Source organism: Jatropha curcas, chromosome 4, assembly GCF_041381405.1.
Source record: "Jatropha curcas cultivar XTBG-Jc1 chromosome 4, XTBG_Jcur_1.0, whole genome shotgun sequence".
Taxonomy (NCBI): domain Eukaryota; kingdom Viridiplantae; phylum Streptophyta; class Magnoliopsida; order Malpighiales; family Euphorbiaceae; genus Jatropha; species Jatropha curcas.
In genome coordinates this window covers 26,492,170-26,512,020 of record NC_143154.1, presented here as the reverse complement: position 1 = coordinate 26,512,020, position 19,851 = coordinate 26,492,170, and the positions used below count along the sequence as shown (strand labels likewise).

Sequence of the window (19,851 nt, the reverse complement as noted above, 5' to 3'; positions counted from 1 at the left end):
ATTTCTAGATAATTGTTTGCTATAAAATTTTAAATTAATTAATTGAATAAATCATTGGTAATTAACTAATCACAGACTATGTTCTTCTTATGTGTTATTGAACTTACACTTTGGCTTTTGTGGATGACATGCAGAGGTAGGCAACGCACTACCATGCCGCAGCAAAGGTTCTTTTTCTTTTTAATCTCTTCTTGTAAATTTTCTTGATGATCATATGATATAAACCACGACAATCTTTTTTATTTATTTATTTTGTGATCAGATGAGAAGCTTGTATCTACCTGCTCACAAGCAAGGCCCAAGCATCCCAAAAATTACACGGGCAAGCTCTATAATTCTATAACCATTGAAAAATTATTTAACAATTATTAAGAAGTTGATATGAAAAGCTTTCTTGTATTACTCTTGATTCAGGTAATGAGAGAACAATAATGTTGTTTCTGGTATTTGAGTCCATAGTGTTGGTAATTTTAGCTGGACTTGTGCGATTTTGCTGCATATTTTGGAGCAAAAAGAAACTTCAAGATCAAGATTTGGGAGATTTTCTTGAAAAGAGAGTAAGAGCATTCATATGCTCTGCATTAATTCTTTGCATAAACATATTTTTCACATTTTCCGATATATAAAAATTAATATCATAAAATACTCGAGTGTCTGTCTTGTAATACAGAAAGATAAATCTTCAAATTCTGATACTTCTTCCCTCTTTGAAAAATGTTCAGCGATCTCTCCAGCTCAAGAAGAAAGCATTCGATAGGACGATAACAGAACTACAACAAAAGGCTGCAGAGGAAGCAGTGGCAAATAATGTGATAGAAGAAATGGGAGATTTGATAAGAGAAAGAAACGTAATTGAAAGGAAGCTTTCAACGACATACAGTTTGGGCAGAGATAGCCATGGCCTCCAGTCAAAACCTATCCTTCCAGTATGTGATGGAAAAACAAGGAGTTACTCTTTTCAAAGTGTAAAGAAAGAAAGTGCTACTATTTTTCACACATTAAGTGATACATCTTCTGAAGAAAGCAGCAGCGAGAGAGATTATAAGTTCAAGGCAAAAGAACCAGTACAAGCAGAAGATAGTTCGAGTGATGATGGAGATTGGGTAAGAGACTCACCAAATTCATCAGAACCAGTAGCATCGAGTTCAAAGGAAGTAATAGAGCTGTGTGATGATGGAGAAGAAGTGCAATCAACAGAAACAAGTGGAAGAAGAAGCATATGGTTGAAAAGGAGGAGGGCTTTGTCTTCGACTGACTAGCAACAATTTAATTTTGAAGTTTCGAAAGTTTTTGAGTAATTTTATAACAATGCAACTGGCATGAACTAAAAACATACATTACCCAAATAATTGGCAAGTATCATTCTTTGCTTCTATATATATATATATATATATATAACCCTCGATTCCCATTACGAAATTTCCAATTGCAATCTCCAATTGCAATCGATTTCAATGATATATTGGTTTCGGCAAGTTTTCGTAAGCTACATATTTTTTTCATTTTTAGGAAAAATAAGAAATTCAAATAGAAATTTTTACATCCAAGATTTTTACATCTAAAAAAATTGAATGAGCAAATTTTAAAAATTAATTTTTACACAGAATTTAGTGTCACCTTAAATATGAAATAAATAAATGAATATTATCACCGGATCTAATGGGTTAAAATTCAATGTTTATGTTTGAAAGAAGTAAAATAGGAAAAGAAAGTTGTTAAAAGTTTAATTTCTTAGCAAAAATAAAAAAAGAGAGAAAAGTGAGAGAGAGTAAAAAACATTTTCTAATTGACTCTTAATATTTCCCTACCAAATTTAAATTAGAGTATAAAAAAAAAAAGAATAAAATATAATTAATTTTCAATTCTAATGATTTTACCACTCCTTTTAGTAATTTCACAAGATGCGATACACTATCCTATTCCGACATTTATATGATTGTCGCCTCTTACTTCTTGGGGAAAGAAAATCCAACAGATCCGGCTCTCGATTCGATTCCGCTTCTGCTTGGTGGGGTTCACTTCTTTTGCAGATACACAAGTTTTCCGATTTCCCTTATCTCAGGTGAAAACCTTTGCTTCAAAACCCTAATTCTACCTTCTTTTTCTTTCCCTGTTAGGTTGCCGAGAAAGTTCAGGAAAAGAATAGGAAGCAATTGAAACCGCTAACTTTGTCTCCTTCCTTTTTGATTTGTTCACCTTTTTAAGTTTAGTTGCTTCAATTTCTGTTATTTTCATGTTGCTTCAATATTTTTCACTTAAATTGTTCGTTCTTGATATTACTTTGCCTTTTGCTATTAAAGAAATAGAAATGAGATTTGTTTAAAGTTTAATATAATGTCATTGGGTGATGTGATTGAAATGAACTATTTCCAATTTTGATTATGATTTTTAGGCAATACTTTAATTTCTTCTTCTTTGTAGGTTAAAGCACATGATTGAGAGTCCAGCATTTTGTACTGGGCTAAAGTTTCATTCAGTTTAGCGTGTAGTTGCCTGGCTAACTTGGCGTTTTAACTGTTGTAATGTTTGTATTCTATTTCCTCTTTCTAATTCACATACTGGAGATACTGCCACTTCTATTGTTAAAGACTTAGACATGGAGTCTTCTGTAATCTCTAACAGAGTATGATATATAATTAACTAGAAAGTTAGAGATCGAGTCTTATTTACCAGATTATGATATATGGTTAATTAAAAAGTTAAAGTTTTCTTTTGTGTGAATGTAATTTCTCAATTGGCGTGTGATATGGTGAGCAGTTTTTTGCTTCAATAATTAGAAATGATTTCATGCAGGTTAATTGCAACACTTTTGGTAGCACACTTGTAACAAGAAAATACCTTCCCTAGGTATGGAAACTGAGGATATGATTGGCCTCCCTGCTTCCAGCAATTCTAGAGATAGCAGTGAGAGCGGTGAAATTCACAAGTCTGGATTTGGGTCAGGTGAAGCTGATTCTCAGCCTAGGAATTTTGAAGCTGAAGAAGATGTGGGTGATGGAGATAGTTTGAGGCTCAATAATGACGTTGATATTGATACAGAAAAAGGAATAAGAGGCCCTTGATTGTTTGGCGCTTGTCGAAGACGATACTGGAGCAGAAAAAATATTAGGAGATTCTGAGGTTTTGGACAGCAATGAAGATGATATTGGAACAGAAGAACATGTGACAAGATTAGAGAACGAAATATTAAGTTATTGATGCATTGAAATATATAATTTTCAACTAACATTTTATCCATCAAAGCATAATGGATTGGAAATATTGGTTTATATTTAAATTAATGCAAAGTAGCAAGAAATTGCCATATTTATCCAGCATAGCATTGCTCTCTCTACAAGTAGCAAGAAATTGCCATATTGCTAAAACACGTTATGTAATTCTTATTACTGTCATTTCCTTCTTTAGAAACAAATCAGGTGGGTTAGATCAAGCGATAATGTAATTATGGTGCATGTACTTTGTCGATTTTTTTTATTTATTTTAGTGTCTGAACAAAAAATTGTGATAATTGAATTTTTAAATTTGCAATTTTTTTCATTTTGGTGTCTTCTGATGAAATGAACTATTAGAAAATTTAATGCGACCGATTGGGATCCGTAAATACCTACGTATTCGCTTACATGGATTGACTATTTTTACACGTAGGACACCAATGTGGCAAAAGAGATAAAATGTCTAATTTGCCCCTCTTTAATGTATATCACCCTAAACACAAGCTAATACCCCATTTTGACTAACCAAAATCACGATTCAAACTTGCAGCACCTCCCTTTCTTCTTTTCTCCCCCGCTCTTCTTTTGTCTTTCTTAAAGATGGATTTTCGATTTTGCAAGTGTGGAATTGCATGCCAGTTTGAACATCATGGATGGAGTTGAATCCTAGGAGATTTGTTACTTGCAAGATTCAATTGATGAGTGTGTATTTATATGTGTGTATATATAACATAATATATATAATTTGTTTGAACTTTGAAATAATGATACTCCATTGAAATTTTTGAATGTAAAATTCATTTGCATTGATCAGAATATATTACATGGCAATTAAACTATGGTTAATTTATTTTTTAAATAAATCAAACTAAAAATTTTATTAAGAACTAAAAGATAAAAAAAAAACAATCTTGATTTGAATTATTTGATCAGGTTGACAGCGCATAATATTTGTGTCATAGGCGATCACTTGTTCCATTTGGTAACTATTCATGACCACTATTCGACTTCATGATTTTTCTACAAGTCTGATATGATTACCTTCAAACAAAATACTTAAATAAAACCGCCATAATGGTGACAGTAATAACTTAGAACAAAATTTCAAGATATATAGCAATAATAAATCTCAGTATTTTAACAATAATATTTTAATAGCTTCTTGTAACGGTTGTATGTGAGGAAGGAGTTATCTCACGTTGGAAAAACACAAAGTTTAATTGTGTTTATAAAAACAAGTTGGTTTGGAGGGACAGTTTATTGAAATCAAAATTTTCATAAAATAATATTAAATGTCTAAATAAAGTCTTTTCTTTCACTCCTTGAATACAAATAGAAATAAAGAACTATATGATTGCCCGTGAAAGAATAGGGAAAGGGGACCGTGACCATTTGTGGAATAATAAAAGAGAGTTTTAGGTTTTGAGCTTTGTTATTGTAAGTGTTGGTTAATATATTTTATAGAAAGCATAAATGTTGAAATTTATTTATAAAAAATATATTAATGGACAATATATGTAAACTATATATATGATTTAACATAAAACATGGCTAGTAATATCAACATTTGAATTTTAGGTCAATAAAATATTTAATTCAATGATGTAAAATAAATAATTGAAATATAAAAAATTAATGTGAAATTGAGAATTAAATATATATGTAAAGGTGAAGATTAATTTTTCATGTATTTATAAAATTATGTTTTAATACATTAATTATAAAGGGTGCTAAGTGACTCTTAAGAGGCCTTAATAAAAAATTTCATATTTGAACTCTGAATATAAAATCCTTTTAAATACTTTAAAGAGAGAATTTTTCTTTTTTACGGGTATAATCTAAATTGGGAGTTTTTAAACACCCAACGGTTCAAAAACTAAAAATAAAGGCTGCTAAGATGGAGGAAGAGGTAGAGTCCAAATTTGACGATTAACAACCCCATCGAACAAAGAAAAAAGAGAACGCTATCGCTTTCACTCTCTATCATGCCCATAATCGAGTTTTAAAGCCGTCGTAAGTCAAACATTCCGTCTTTTGATTTATACGTACAATTTTATTTTTTACATGTGTTTTAAATCTATTTAACGTACTTTTTTAAACAATTGTAATATCTATAAATTTTAGACTAATCAATATGTAACATATTTAATATCTATCTATTTATATCTATCTTTCTATACCATATATAAAAATGAAAACATGGAGAATAATGAGAATTTTAATATTGCTCTCAATGAAATTTTGAATATCTTAAAATAGCTTTAGGTATAGCCAATTCGAACATTATATTTTATATCAATGAGTATTTAGACGAGTAGTTCGACACACTTCTCCCTTAGGTGAGATCAAGGGTTTCATTCTCATGGATGGAGTAAATACTCGCTGAGATTATTTTATCCCTTCTTGGACTGACCTGATGCAAACAGAATTTAGTTATAACTCAATGGGCTCGGGATACTTGTGGTTAAGACAAAAAATTACATTTTATTATTGATTAGATATAATTTCTAAAACTTATTTTTTATAAATATATATAATAAAAAAGAAAACAATATACTCTTTTTTTATGGTTGTAGGAAAAATTATGGATTTATTTGGAGAGGATACATCGTTTCTTTTATGTAATCTTTTTTTATTACTTAATTAACTTATTTATTTATTTTTTATTACTTAATTAACTTATTGGATCCTAGCATGATTTGCTTTGTAATTTTCATTTATTGACTTGGCTTTTTTTCCCATCAAATTCAAATTTAATTAAACTATAGCATTTTCAGAGTTATTTTTGAAATTCAAATTGGTAATTTTTTTAATATAATTTATTATAATATGTTGAGTTCTTAAAAGAGTTTTATTCTAAATAAAAATTTATTATTTATTATTTTCTTTTTCGTATTGAATTAATTTGTAACTGCTGTCACTTTAATTAGTAAGAGATTTATATCCCCTTGGCCTCATGATTAAGCATTTTTAATTTTTTTAATATTTTTTCTTTTATATCCTAAATATATTTGACTTAAAAGAAAATAGTGTTTATAAAATTAAAAAAAAACCATAATTATTATTTATATAGATGTGAATGTCTTAGGTGATGGTACTATTGGCATAATCGACAAGCCTCAACCAAAGAAAGGGTATCCATACAAACCTTATCCACCGAAGAAAAAGCCGCCACCCAAGAAGAAGAAGAAGCCACCGATGTAGAAGCCTTGTTATCAATACAAGTCCCATGCTTACGAAACAAGTAGTTCTTGAAAATGGATTTCTGTACGTGTGGACAATAAATGTTCTCGATGTCACTGTCTTGAAAACTTTAATTTCTGGCTTAATTGCACTTTCTTAGTACTTATGTGTTGTTTGTACTTTGATTATAAAAAAAAAAATAGTATTAATGCAATAAAATTAGCCTATCCATATATATTTAAGTATATGGATTATTAATTTGATTTCTATCATATTAATTCCATTTTCAATAATGAAAGTTCCTTTCTTATCTATCTTAAGAAATGAAATGTATGTATATATCTGGTGATTGGGCTTGATGAATATTTGAAACGGAGTGCCTGTGGCCCTGGATATACTGCTGTGTTGAATAAATATGGTAGAACACTGAATGCCTAAATGGTTGTGGACCATAATATGTGGCATGAATGAATGAGGGGAGTTTTGAAGGTTGGTCAATGGTATCTGGCATTGAAGTTTCATCCGAACTTGCAGACATCTTATCAAAAGATATTGGTTGCAAATTCAAATCCTTTCTCTTCAAATAATATTATATGAATTAGGATTAAAAAAAAAAAAAAAAATCTTCTAACCTTTTTATATTATGTACGAAATTTGAAAATGCACATATGATATACATCCAATAAATGTTATTTAATATTTATATAGACTAGCAAAAATAAAGAATCATCTCCAGCACGAAGGCCTTTCTCCTAATATGCATACTCTTGGGGACCATTTTCTTTTCCCTTTCTTTCTACGGCTAGGGAATTAGCTTGCTCAGATAGATAAGAACCAGCTAACTAGCTAGCTTTGTATTTCCACAATTTAAAATATTATTGTTACTGGATTCTTATGATTTATGATGTGAATCTTATGATTCGATTCAATTTTCATGTTAAACCATTCGAATTTTTTGGGTGAATCGGTATTGATCGCAAATCTTACGATTCAAGTCGATTCTCATATGCGACAATTTTCTTACCAAAAAAATCTAATGGAATATTCAATATAGAGGAAAGAAGCAAGAGAATATAGTTATATTAGAAGAAAAAGATAAAGAAGGGCTTGAATTTGGAAATGATAATGAATAAATATGGATTTAGATAAGAAATTTTAATGGCTTTATATTTTTACTTTGTTTTATATTAAAATTTTTAACTTGATAGTTTGATATTTTAAACTTGCAACACACAAGTCATTAAGTTTTCTTTCATATTGTATTTAGTAAATGATTTAGAATTGAAATTTATATAAATACATTATTTGCACTTAATATTTTGCATCATGTGACAGAATTAATGGAAATATATCCATATATATACATAATTAATTTGAAAAGTTATACTCAATCTTACGATTCGATTTTCGATCCTCGATTAAAAAAATAAAGATTCGATTCTCGATTTGATAATTATAGCGTTTAATTATATTTTTTTAAAGTGAAAAATAGTGTTTATGTATTTCACTAAATGAGCTACACTAGGAGATAGATTTGCTTATTCTTTGCTCAACATATTCAAATATATATGAAATGTTCTTGTAGAGGTTTCTGACCTTCACTCCTAAAATGGTTTTCGGAGAACCCTTTTTTTACCCAATTATTAGAGCTATTTTTGAGCCTAGACTAAATTTAAGAATGCAAAACAAAGGTCCAATCAATAAATTCTTACAATTTCTTTCACGTATTGAGAAAAACATGTAATCAAGAAAAATAAATAAAGTGAAAAAAATAGAGTAAAATATTGTTCATTTTGAATTTCCGATAAAAGATTCATCTAATAAATTTTATTGAATGATAATCTAAAATAAGATGTTAGATTCAAATTTCATCGATATAGATTTTTTTTCATTCATTTAGGTATATTATAAAAAAAAATTTTTCTGATATGAGACAAAAAATATAATTCTCTCAATAATTGGTTCAATTGACAAGTCAACCTTGGCCACCTTTCCTTTTTTAGTAACAGAGAGATCAAACCTTGAAAATAAAATTTACTCTGCCAATACCAACTACTAGTTGATAAGTGGGATGAGGTGTTGGATCCCTTAAGCAACCTCCACGATTCAAACTGGTACTATTAATATAGAACACTGGATTGGAAGGGTCACTTCCATAATAAATCTCCGCAAAACCTAAAATTTAAGTCATTTTTGGAAGATTATTTTGTACCAAATTATTATATTTTGAGACAAATGGAGTAATTTATTAATTTATTATAACAGCTATACAATTGCTTGGAAAAATCTATCTATGGATTTACTGTGGAGTCACGTTGTAATTGATCAAAGTCTTTGGCTTTATATATTTTTTAACATATAGTTGCAAATAATCATGTTATTACAATTCAAATTTGGCTTGCTGATTTATCACTATAAATAAGAGTACTCGAAGAAACACATAATTGCAAACAAAAATATAGAATCATCTCCAACATGAAGAAGGCCTTTCTCCTGATTTGCATTCTTTTGGCTACCATTTCCCTTTCCCCTTCTCTCACTTCAGCTAGGGAATTAGCTGCTATTGGGAAAGGTAAGAACTAGCTACGTAGCCAGCACTTTTTTTCAATAAATTTTTCATCTCGCTAAGCAAATTCGAATATAAAATTTTCTTATAACGTCTCTTACGCTTTACTCTTAAAATATTTTTTTTAATAATATTTTTTTTATTATTAAACCTGTTTACAGGCCAAGACTGAATTTTAAAATGTAAAATTTTACAAGATAGACGATTCATAATCTTTTTTTCATAAATTGAAGTAATAAACGTGTTTTTTGTAATAGTGCTGTTAAATTTATAATAAATATATGCAATGGAGAGTCGAAATTCTCCTTTTTAATAATTTCTGATGTATCTACCAACATGAATTAATATCAGATGCAAGAATACCAATTCCAAAATGGTGGCCAATCAAAGGTAAGCCCAAAAACCTACCATTTGGATGCAGCCGTGGGAAGAAAAATTGTGAGCTGCCTAAAGTCCCTGCCAGAAGAAGAAGCCCTGCCCCACCTCCCCCACGTTGAGGCCCTTACATAAAGAAGCGTTGTGATTCTCATATTACGAACCCTTGAAAATATATATATATATATATATATATATATATATATATATATATATATAGGAAGTCATCTTCATTTTATACATAATAATAAATAAATAAAAACAAGTGTTATGGCCAATCAAATATGGTTTGGTTCACTTATATGAGGAGTGAGAAGTTTTAAATTCGAGTCATTTTGGCTACAAGTGTTTTTATTATTTTAATAAGTCAATGGGAGAGTTACCCCTATTGTGTAGCCCACAGTGTTATTTTAGTCTATTATCAATTATACGTCAAGACTTATATATGTATGCAGATGTTATCTTAGAACATTGCCTCTTCTTATATGAAGTTTTTTATTTATTTATTTATTTACCTTGTGTTGCATGTCGTTTACATATTTATAATTTTACCTTCACATATTCAAATATATATGAAATCTTCTTGTAGAGGTTTCTGACTCTTGCTCCTAAAATGGTTTTAGGAGAACCTTTTTTTTACCCAATTATTAGAGCTATTTATGAGCCTAGACTAAATTTAAGAATGCAAAACAAAGGTCCAATCAAGAAATTCTTTCATGGATTGAGGAAAACACACAGTCTAAAAAAATAAATAAAGTGAAGAAATAGAGTAAATTATTGTTTATTTTGAATTTTAGATAAAAGATTCATCTAATAAATTTTATTGAATGATAATCTAAAATAATACGGGAGATTCAAATTTTATCGATATATATATATTTTTTGGCATATTATAAAATTCTTTTTCTGATATGAGAAAAGAAGTATAATTTTCTCTATAAATAGTCAACTTTGATCACCTTTCACTTCCAGTAACAGAGAGAAAGATCAAATCATCAAATCTTGAAAATGAAATTTATTCTACGCAATATTTTGATTTATTCGACAGTCCACTACTGAATCAAAATTTTCATCTCGCTAAGCAAATTCGAATATAAAATTTTCTTATAAAGTCTCTTACATTTTATTCCTAAAATGTTTTTTTAATAATATTTTTTTTTATTATTAAACTTGCTGTTTACAGGCCAAGACTGAGTTTTAAAATGTAAGATTTTATGAGATAGACGATTTATAATTTTTTTTTCATAAATTAAAGTAATAAACGTATTTTTTGTTATAGAGCTGTTAAATTTATAATAAATATATGCAATGTAGAATCGAAATTCTCCTTTTTAATAATTTCTGATGTATCTACCAATATTAATGAATAGCAAGTGCAGGAATAAGAAGGCCGCCAATTGTAGGTAAGCCCAAAAACCTACCATTTAGATGCAGCCGTGGGAAGAAATATTGTCTGCCTCCAATCCCTCCCAAAAGAAGAATCCCTCCCAGAAAAAGAATCCCTCCCCCACCTCCCCCACCTTGAGGCCCTTACAAAAAGAAGGGTTGTGATTCTCATATATATATATATATATATATATATATATATATATATATATATATATATATATATATATATATATATATATATATATGAAGTCATCTTCATTTTATACATAATAATAAATAAATAAAAACAAGTGTTATGGCCAATCAAATATGGTCTAGTTCACTTATATGAGGAGTGAGAAGTTTTAAGTTCGAGTCATTTTGGCTACAAGTATTTTTACTAATTTAATGAATCAAGGAGAGGGCTACCCCTATTATGTGGTTCCGGACAATTCCAAAAATAGTGGAACCAGAACTGAACCATAGGCCATCGATTTCGGTTCCCATTCGGACCGATTTCGATTCCAATTTTCACTGGTTCAGAACCGACGATTCCCATTCTCACCGGTTCGGAATCGACGGTTCCGATTCCGAAAACCGTAATATGGCCAAGTCTGTAACTAGCTACCTACTTTGTATTTCCACAATTTAAAATATTAGTATTATCAGAATTTTATGATTCATGATATGAATCTTATCATTCGATTCAATTTTCATGCTAAACAATTTGAATCTTATGATTCCAGTCAATTCTCATATCCAGTGATTCTCTTACGGTCTTACCTAACAAACTCAGTGGAAAAGTCAATACAAGTCAATATAGAGAAAACGAAGCAGGAGAATATAGTTATATTAAAAGGTGAAGATAATGACGGCTTGAATTTTGAAATGATAATGAATATTATGGATTTGGATAGGAAATTTTAATGGCTTCATAGTTTTACTTTGTTTTATGTTAAAATTTTGAACTTGATAGTTTGATATTTTAAACTTACAACACGCAAGTCATTAAGTTCTCTTCATTTTGTATTTAGTAAATGATTTAGAATTGAAATTTATATAAATACATTAATTATTTGCACTTAATTTTTAGTATCTTGTGGCAGAATGAATACTGAATCTTATGATTTGATTCTCGATCCTCGATTTTAAAGATAAAGATTTCGATTGTGGATTTGATAACTATAGTGTATAATATTATGTTTTTTTGAAGTAAAAAATGGTTTCATTAAATGAGCCACAGGAGATAGATTTGCTTATTCTTTGCTCAACATATTCAAATATATATGAAATCTTCTTGTAGAGGTTTTGACCTTTACTCCTAAAATGGTTTTTTTGGAGAACTTTTTTTTTCCCCCAATTATTAGAGCTATTTATGAGCCTAGACTAAATTTACGAATGCAAAACAAAGGTCCAATTAAGAAAATCCTACAATTTCTTTCACGGATTGAGAAAAACACAGAGTCTAGAAAAATAAATAAAGTGAAGAGTAAAATATTGTTCATTTTGAATTTCTGATAACAGATTCATTTAATAAATTTTATTAAATGATAATCTAAAATAAGATGGGAGATTCAAATTTCATGGATATAGATTTTTTTTGGTATATTATAAAATTCTTTTTCTGATATGAGAAAAAGAAGTAATTCTCTGAATAAATGGTTCAATTGATGAGTCAACTTTGATCACCTTTTACTTTTCATTAAGAGAGAGGTTCAATCTTGAAAATGAAATTTCCTCTACGCAATATTTTGATTTATCCGACAGTCTTGCATTGACTTGGAGTCAATTTCGTAAGTCTATTTTCCTGGCTTGCTATAATTATTAATTTATTTTAATAGCCATACAATTGCTTGGAACAATGTATGGAGTCAAGTAGTAATTAAGTCTTTGGCTTTATATATTTTTTAACATATACTGCAAATAATTATGTTATTAGAATTCAAATTTGGCTTGCTGATTTATTACTATAAATATAGGATCATCTCCAACATGAAGGCGGCCTTTCTCCTAATATGCATTCTCTTGGCTACCATCTCCTTTTCCCCTTCTCTCACTGCAGCTAGAGAATTAGCTGCTATCGAGAAAGGTAAGACCTAGCTATCTCTTAAAAATGTTTCCTTGGAATAATCTTTTTTTTATTATTATTATTATAGACCGAAACTGAACTTAAATATGTAAAAATTTACAAAGGTTCAAGCTAGACGAATTTATAATTTGTTTTCCTTGTAGCCCTTACATAAGGAAGGGTTGTTCTCATGTTCCGAACCCTTGAATATATATACATATATATATAAAATGAAGTTATCTTCATTTTATATATGATAATGAATAAATAAAAAGGAGAGTGTTATGAACTTGCCAACTATATATATGTCAAGAGTTTTATATTTACTGAGGTGTTATCATAGAATTGTCCCTCTTTTTATATGTAGTATTTTTATTTTGACTTGCGTTGCACGTTGTTTAGGTATTTATAATTTTATCTTTATATATATATAATTTTTTATCTATGACATAATGTAATATGATCAACCGTTTATATTATTAAAGTATGTGAGAGTATACTAATATTTTAAATTGATTGGATAATTCAGATTGGGGTAAGAATTAATGGTTTAAAATGAAAAATCAAATTATTTTGATTTGCACAATTATTCTTAAACCTTGAATGAAATAATAATACTCGAAATAATAGTAAATATTTGTTACTCACTCCGTTGAATACTCGCCCGAATTTGATTCAAATGAGGCGGGTAAAATTTAATATATTTAAGAAAGAGACGGATATGAATTATATATATATATATATATATATATATATATATATATATATATATATATATATATATATGACATGGTTATGACCTGCTCCATTTTATTTAAAAACATTAAGCCAATGTTTTCTATTTCTATTTTTATTTTCCTAACTCTCACATAAGATAAACTCTTGATTTAATATTTGTCATTTGTTGATTGAAAATATTTAATCGTGTGATAATAATCTAAACTAAGAAGAGAAATTCAAATCTCACCGATATAGAAATTTAAAAAAAAAAAATTTGGGATGATAAAATTATTTTTCTGGTATGAGAAAAAAAAGTATACTTCTCACAACAAAATGGTTCAGTTTTCAATTGGCGCAGTCAACCCTTGTCTCTTTTCCACAACAAAGAACGAACAAATTTTGGAAAAGAAATGTTTTGCACAGAATCTGCAGTGTACTTTAAATAATGACTAATGCACAGTAATAATAAGACCTATTTTATTATAGTAAATTTACCCAAATGCATAAATTTATTTTGCACTTTATATAAAAATATTTTGTGGTACTTTTAATTTCTACTTTGATCATTGAAAACTTTAATTTATAAAATTATATAATTAAACACTTTAATATAAATATTTTTTATACTAAATATTTTAATTTATAAAATTAAATCGATTGAATATTTATTAGATAGTTAAAAATTGTGAAAAATTGTTCTTGTAAAAATTATAGTAACCAAAATATAAAATCAATGCTTTTACATAGAAAAGTCAAAAATAAAAAAATGAATGTTACATTGTTTGAAAGCTCCAAAATCATATATAGATGAGAATTTTGTTCTTACACATTAACATAAGAAGAAGGAAAAAACATATTTATTATTTCAATTTAATATAATTTCTTTTCAACGTCCCACGATGATTATTGAATTTCTTCTCATTATTATTGTATTTCCTTCCTTATTCCATTCAAGCTACTAGACATATAAATAGAAATATTTATTTTTATTACTATTCCATTTTATTTGTGTATTTCGCGTTTTCTTATCACAGTAAATACCACTGTAAAGAAAAAATGATTCTTTTTGTACCCCAATATATCACAGTCGGCTACCGACGAGTGGTCTTTAGTCTTGCTTTTTGAAACTATAGTATGCTTGTTCGTCATTCTTAGTTTTGATGATTTGGAATATTTAGAACTTAAAAGGTCAACTTCAATGGATGATTCTTGATTTGCATAAACTAACGAGTAAAGTTAATTAAGTTATTTAATTTTTTATTTTTTTTCAAAAATATTTTTAAGATACAAATAAATCATGCTGTTAAGAGAAAATTTTTTGAATAATTAGTTTTATATAGCGTGTTTTTTATATTATTGATTATAATCTATATAAATATTACATTTAACTTTTTTTTAAATAAACATTGAGAATTTTATATTATCTTAAAATTAAGGAAAATAAATTATTGCAATCGCTTAATGACGATATTCCCATCTCACTGATTTAATATCTTGGATTTAGAATATTGATTTTTTATTGAATCCGACTTAAGTATGTAGAAGCAAAAAAAGAAAAAAAAAAAGGACAAAAAAAAAAAAAAGAAACAATGCATGGAGAATTCTAATTCCTAACCGTGCGAATATCATTCCCGCCACAAAGGCACAAACAGAGCAGTTATTTAACGGTTACAATTTTAAAAACTTAGGAAACTGAATCAACCAAACCCTAGAATCTGCAATTCTTTCACTGCATTTGGGAAATTAATTAATTCTATGCAATGTCAACTATATTCCTTCTCTTTTTGCCGCTAATCACTGCTTCTACTTTCACATTTTTCCAGAATTCGCCCAGTTAGATTCTCTCTTTGTTTTCTTCCAGTGGTACATGAAATTTTATGCAATACTACTTTTTGATGCTTAACCTAATTTTCTCTTGATTTAGGCAAAGGACCTTCAACAAGATCCACTTGCAGGCTTTCGAAACCTCTTATTGGTGAAGATGGCAGGATTTATACTTGTTGTGAAAGAAATTTTTTTGCATTTGAAAGTAATGGGTCAATTTCTTGGACATTACATTTGACTCATGCATGCAATGTTACTCTAGGTCCTGTTCATGGCGGTAGAGGAAAGGTAAGTAAGCAATTTGTAATTCTCTCTATCTTCTTCTACAATATGGCACTGTGTAGACTCATTCATGGTTTTGGTAGTTATATATGGTTGCAGAAAACAGAGTCCTGAACATAAGTTTTCTAGATGATGCGACAACTTCACCTACAGCAGATATCTTTTTTGGTCCTGAAAAGGGGCAAGAAGGTGGAGGAGAAATTATTGGGCTTGTAGTGAACACAATGAGTTCATATGTGTTGATCAATATCAAGAACCAAGGGCTATTTGCATATTCGATGAGTGGACAGTTGCTATGGAGTGTAGGACCTGTGATCTCTCAATTTAATTATAGTCTTGGTTGCAGAAAAGGTATTCCAGATTGCTATTTTACTTCTGTTCCTGTGATTGATCATTGTCAGGCTAGTATATATGTAAGGTTTTGCTCTTACCCCTTTTTTATTTTGCGGGTTTAGTTAATTTTTGGTTTGATTATGAGTTAATTGAGATCTTTACACCTGCAGATTTCAAATAATGCAGGGGAGATTTATTCTGTGTCCCTTCATAGTCCTCATTTTAATTGGATCCATGATTTAAGCTCATTTGACAAAGATTTCAGTCTAATTTCTGGTAATAATGGTCTTTTGTATGTTATTCTGCCCATCAAGGCTCTTGTGTTGGCATTAGATGTTTCTATGGGCAATCTTTTATGGCAGACAAGTATTGGACCTTTAAGTGCAGCTGAAGGTGCAGCAATGGTGGATTCTAATGGTAAAGTTGAGTTACAGATGAACAGTGACTTCTAATACAACTAAAGCACAATAATATAGGAATCAAACTCAAAATTTAAGATCTCAATGGCAGGTTGGATATCTCTCGGTTCATTGGATGGATTTCTCTACTCAATCTCACCAAATGGAGTTGTGAAGAAATTTTCAAAAGAATCTGAACTAAATAATGTTATTCAAGTTAGTCCATTACTTGATTGTTCTGGCTATGCAGTTTACATATGTCAAACAGAGATGGAAGGAAAGGTTAGTCAAGTAATTGGGGAATACAATTATATCTCAGCTTTGAAGCCTAAAGGTGTTGTCTTCACCTTGTTGGTTCCAGCTACTGGAGCTGTCTACTGGTCTGCAAGCTATCCTGGTAATTTTTTTCCAGTCTTGATTTTGGCATGAAAAGATTTTAATTAATGAATTTTCGATCTCATTATCTCCAAAAGACTCTCAATGTGCTCTCTTGCAGATCAATTTCCATTGTTATTGTCTCAAAGTGATTTGCAGCATTTTGTATTGGATGAGGGAATCCTTCTTGCATTTATTGCTGCTTCAAGTGAGATTCTAACACAATCATAAACTAAACCCTAATCAACTGGGATAAAAGTTAACAAATGGTATTATATTAAACTGACTTATTTTATTAGTAAACTTGACTCTAACCGGTGTTCGAACTCGAGATTTCCATATTTTATACACGATTACAGTACAAGCACTAAAAATTTTACACATACATATACAATTTTATTGTTACTCATTTCTAGATAATTGTTTGCTATAAAATTTTAAATTAATTAATTGAATAAATCATTGGTAATTAACCAATCACAGACTATGTTCTTCTTATGTGTTGTTGAACTTACACTTTGGCTTTTGTGGATGACATGCAGAGGTAGGCAACCCACTACCATGCCGCAGCAAAGGTTCTTTTTCTTTTTAATCTCTTCTTGTAAATTTTCTTGATGATCATATGATATAAACCACGACAATCTTTTTTATTTATTTATTTTGTGATCAGATGAGAAGCTTGTATCTACCTGCTCACAAGCAAGGCCCAAGCATCCAAAAAATTACACGGGCAAGCTCTATAATTCTATAAACATTGAAAAATTATTTAACAATTATTAAAAAGTTGATATGAAAAGCTGTATTGTTTTACTCTTGATTCAGGTAATGAGAGAACAATAATGTTGTTTCTGGTATTTGAGTCCACAGTGTTGGTGATTTTAGCTGGGCTTGTGCGATTTTGCTGCATATTTTGGGGCAAAAAGAAACTTCAAGATCAAGATTTGGGAGATTTTCTTGAAAAGAGAGTAAGAGCATTCATATGTTCTGCATTAATTCTTTGCATAAACATATTTTTCACATTTTCCGATATATAAAAATTAATATCATAAAATATTCGAGTGTCTGTCTTGTAACACAGAAAGATAAATCTTCAAATTCTGATACTTCTTCCCTCTTTGAAAAATGTTCAGCGATCTCTCCAGCTCAAGAAGAAAGCATTCGATAGGACGATAACAGAACTACAACAAAAGGCTGCAGAGGAAGCAGTGGCAAATAATGTGATAGAAGAAATGGGAGATTTGATAACAGAAAGAAACGTAATTGAAAGGAAGCTCTCAACGACATACAGTTTGGGCAGAGATGGCCATGGCCTCCAGTCAAAACCTATCCTTCCAGTATGCGATGGAAAAACAAGGAGTTACTCTTTTCAAAGTGTAAAGAAAGAAAGTGTTACTATTTTTCACACATTAAGTGATACATCTTCTGAAGGAAGCAGCAGCGAGAGAGATTATAAGTCCAAGGCAAAAGAACCAGTACAAGCAGAAGATAGTTCAAGTGATGATGGAGATTGGGTAAGAGACTCACCAAATTCATCAGAACCAGTAGCATCGAGTTCAAAGGAAGTAATAGAGCTGTGTGATGATGGAGAAGAGGTGCAATCAACAGAAACAAGTGGAAGAAGAAGCATATGGTTGAAAAGAAGGAGGGCTTTGTCTTCAACTGACTAGCAACAATTTAATTTTGAAGTTTCGAATGTTTTTGAGTAATTTTATAACAATGCAACTGGCATGAACTAAAAACATACCTTACCCAAATAATTGGCAAGTATCATTCTTTGCTTCTATATATATATAACCCTCGATTCCTAATACGAAATTTCCAATTGCAATCGATTTCAATGATATTTTGGTTTCGGCAAGTTTTCGTAAGCTACATATTTTTTTCATTTTTAGGAAAAATAAGAAATTCAAATAGAAATTTGAGCAAATTTTAATAAAATTATTTTATTTTAAATATTAAATTTATCTTATTTAATTAAGATGTACCGTATCTAATTTTATTTGGAACAATTTCGAATCAGCTTATTTTTTTTCCGATTTTATTCATCTATCAGTTGCATGAATTGAACCAAATTCTTTCTAACTAATACAAGAAAGAGCCTAAGCAATTTTTAAAGAATCATTAATAACAAGCCAAAGCCACGGTATGGTACTAGATAAAATAGCGTATAAAATTTGTACACTTAAAAGAACTAAATGAGCAAACTTTAAAAATTAATTTATACACGGAATTGGCTTCACCCTAAATATGAATTAAATAAGTGAATATTATCACCGGATCAAATGGGTTAAAATACAATTCCCAAGAAGAAGAAGCCACCCAAGAAGAAGAAGCCACCGATGTAGAAGCCTTGTTATCAATACAATTCCCATGCTTATGAAACAAGTAGTTCTTGAAAATGGATTTCTGTACGTGTGTTGAGAACTTTAATTTGTGGCTTAATTGCACTTTTTTAGTACTTATGTGTTGTTTGTACTTTGATTATAAAAAAAAGACTATTAATGCAATAAAATTAGCCTATCCATATATATTTAAGTATATGGATTATTAATTTGATTTCCATTATATTAATTCCATTTTCAATAATGAAAGTTCCTTTCTTATCTATCTTAAGAAATGGAGTGTATGTGTATATCTAGTGGTTGAGCTTGGTGAATTTTTGAAACGGAGTGTCAGTGGCCCTAGATATATTGGTGTGTTGAATGAATATGGTAGAATACTGGAGGAACTGACACTGAATGCCTAAATGGTTGTGGACCATAACATGTGGCATGAATGACTGAAGGGAGTTTTGAAGGTTGGTCAATGGTAGCTGACGTTGAAGTTTCATCCGAACTTGCAGACATCCTATCAAAAGATATTGGTTGCAAATTCAAATCCTTTCTCTTCAAATAATATCATACGAATTAGGATTTTTTTTTTTTAAAAAAAAAAAAAATCTTTTAACTTTTTTATATTATGTATGAAATTTGAAAATACACATATGATATACATCCAATAAATGTTATTTAATATTTATATAGACTAGCAAAAATATAGAATCATCTCCAGCACGAAGGTCTTTTTCCTAATATGCATACTCTTGGCTACCATTTTCTTTTCCCCTTCTTTCTACGGCTAGGGAATTAGCTTGCTCAGATGGATAAG

The 19,851-nt window shown here is 29.5% G+C and overlaps 2 protein-coding genes and 2 long non-coding RNA genes across 4 annotated transcripts; all 4 read left to right on the top strand.

Annotated features, from left to right (window-relative positions):
- The first annotated feature begins 431 nt into the window (after positions 1-431).
- On the top strand, positions 432-1,259 carry LOC149497085 (protein GAMETE EXPRESSED 3-like). Its single transcript, XM_089720611.1, has 2 exons — positions 432-557; positions 723-1,259. The coding sequence occupies exons 1-2, from the start codon at positions 432-434 to the stop codon at positions 1,257-1,259; spliced, it is 663 nt and encodes a 220-aa protein (XP_089576737.1).
- A 663-nt stretch (positions 1,260-1,922) lies between these two features.
- LOC110010839 (uncharacterized) lies at positions 1,923-3,314 on the top strand. The gene is made up of 2 exons (XR_005177051.2): positions 1,923-2,062; positions 2,794-3,314. It is a non-coding gene; the product is annotated as an uncharacterized LOC110010839 (long non-coding RNA).
- Positions 3,315-8,789: 5,475 nt separating this feature from the next.
- On the top strand, positions 8,790-9,846 carry LOC105646829 (uncharacterized). The gene is made up of 2 exons (XR_005177248.2): positions 8,790-8,967; positions 9,313-9,846. It is a non-coding gene; the product is annotated as an uncharacterized LOC105646829 (long non-coding RNA).
- A 2,850-nt stretch (positions 9,847-12,696) lies between these two features.
- LOC110010848 (protein GAMETE EXPRESSED 3-like) lies at positions 12,697-18,522 on the top strand. The gene is made up of 10 exons (XM_089720008.1): positions 12,697-12,793; positions 15,417-15,604; positions 15,682-16,011; positions 16,102-16,348; positions 16,442-16,726; positions 16,826-16,912; positions 17,247-17,279; positions 17,375-17,434; positions 17,527-17,669; positions 17,835-18,522. The coding sequence occupies exons 1-10, from the start codon at positions 12,697-12,699 to the stop codon at positions 18,369-18,371; spliced, it is 2,007 nt and encodes a 668-aa protein (XP_089576134.1). The 3' UTR covers positions 18,372-18,522.
- Positions 18,523-19,851: the final 1,329 nt, after the last annotated feature.

What these genes read in the sequence shown, in the direction of transcription:
- LOC110010848 (XM_089720008.1), top strand. Translation starts at nt 12,697, where the DNA reads ATGAAGGCGGCCTTTCTCCTAATATGCATTCTCTTGGCTACCATCTCC. An exon ending in ATTGTCAGGCTAGTATATAT is followed by an intron (nt 16,012 to 16,101) that starts GTAAGGTTTTGC and finishes TTACACCTGCAG; the next exon opens with ATTTCAAATAATGCAGGGGA. An exon ending in GAGATTTTCTTGAAAAGAGA is followed by an intron (nt 17,670 to 17,834) that starts GTAAGAGCATTC and finishes AAAAATGTTCAG; the next exon opens with CGATCTCTCCAGCTCAAGAA.
- LOC149497085 (XM_089720611.1), top strand. Translation starts at nt 432, where the DNA reads ATGTTGTTTCTGGTATTTGAGTCCATAGTGTTGGTAATTTTAGCTGGA. An exon ending in GAGATTTTCTTGAAAAGAGA is followed by an intron (nt 558 to 722) that starts GTAAGAGCATTC and finishes AAAAATGTTCAG; the next exon opens with CGATCTCTCCAGCTCAAGAA.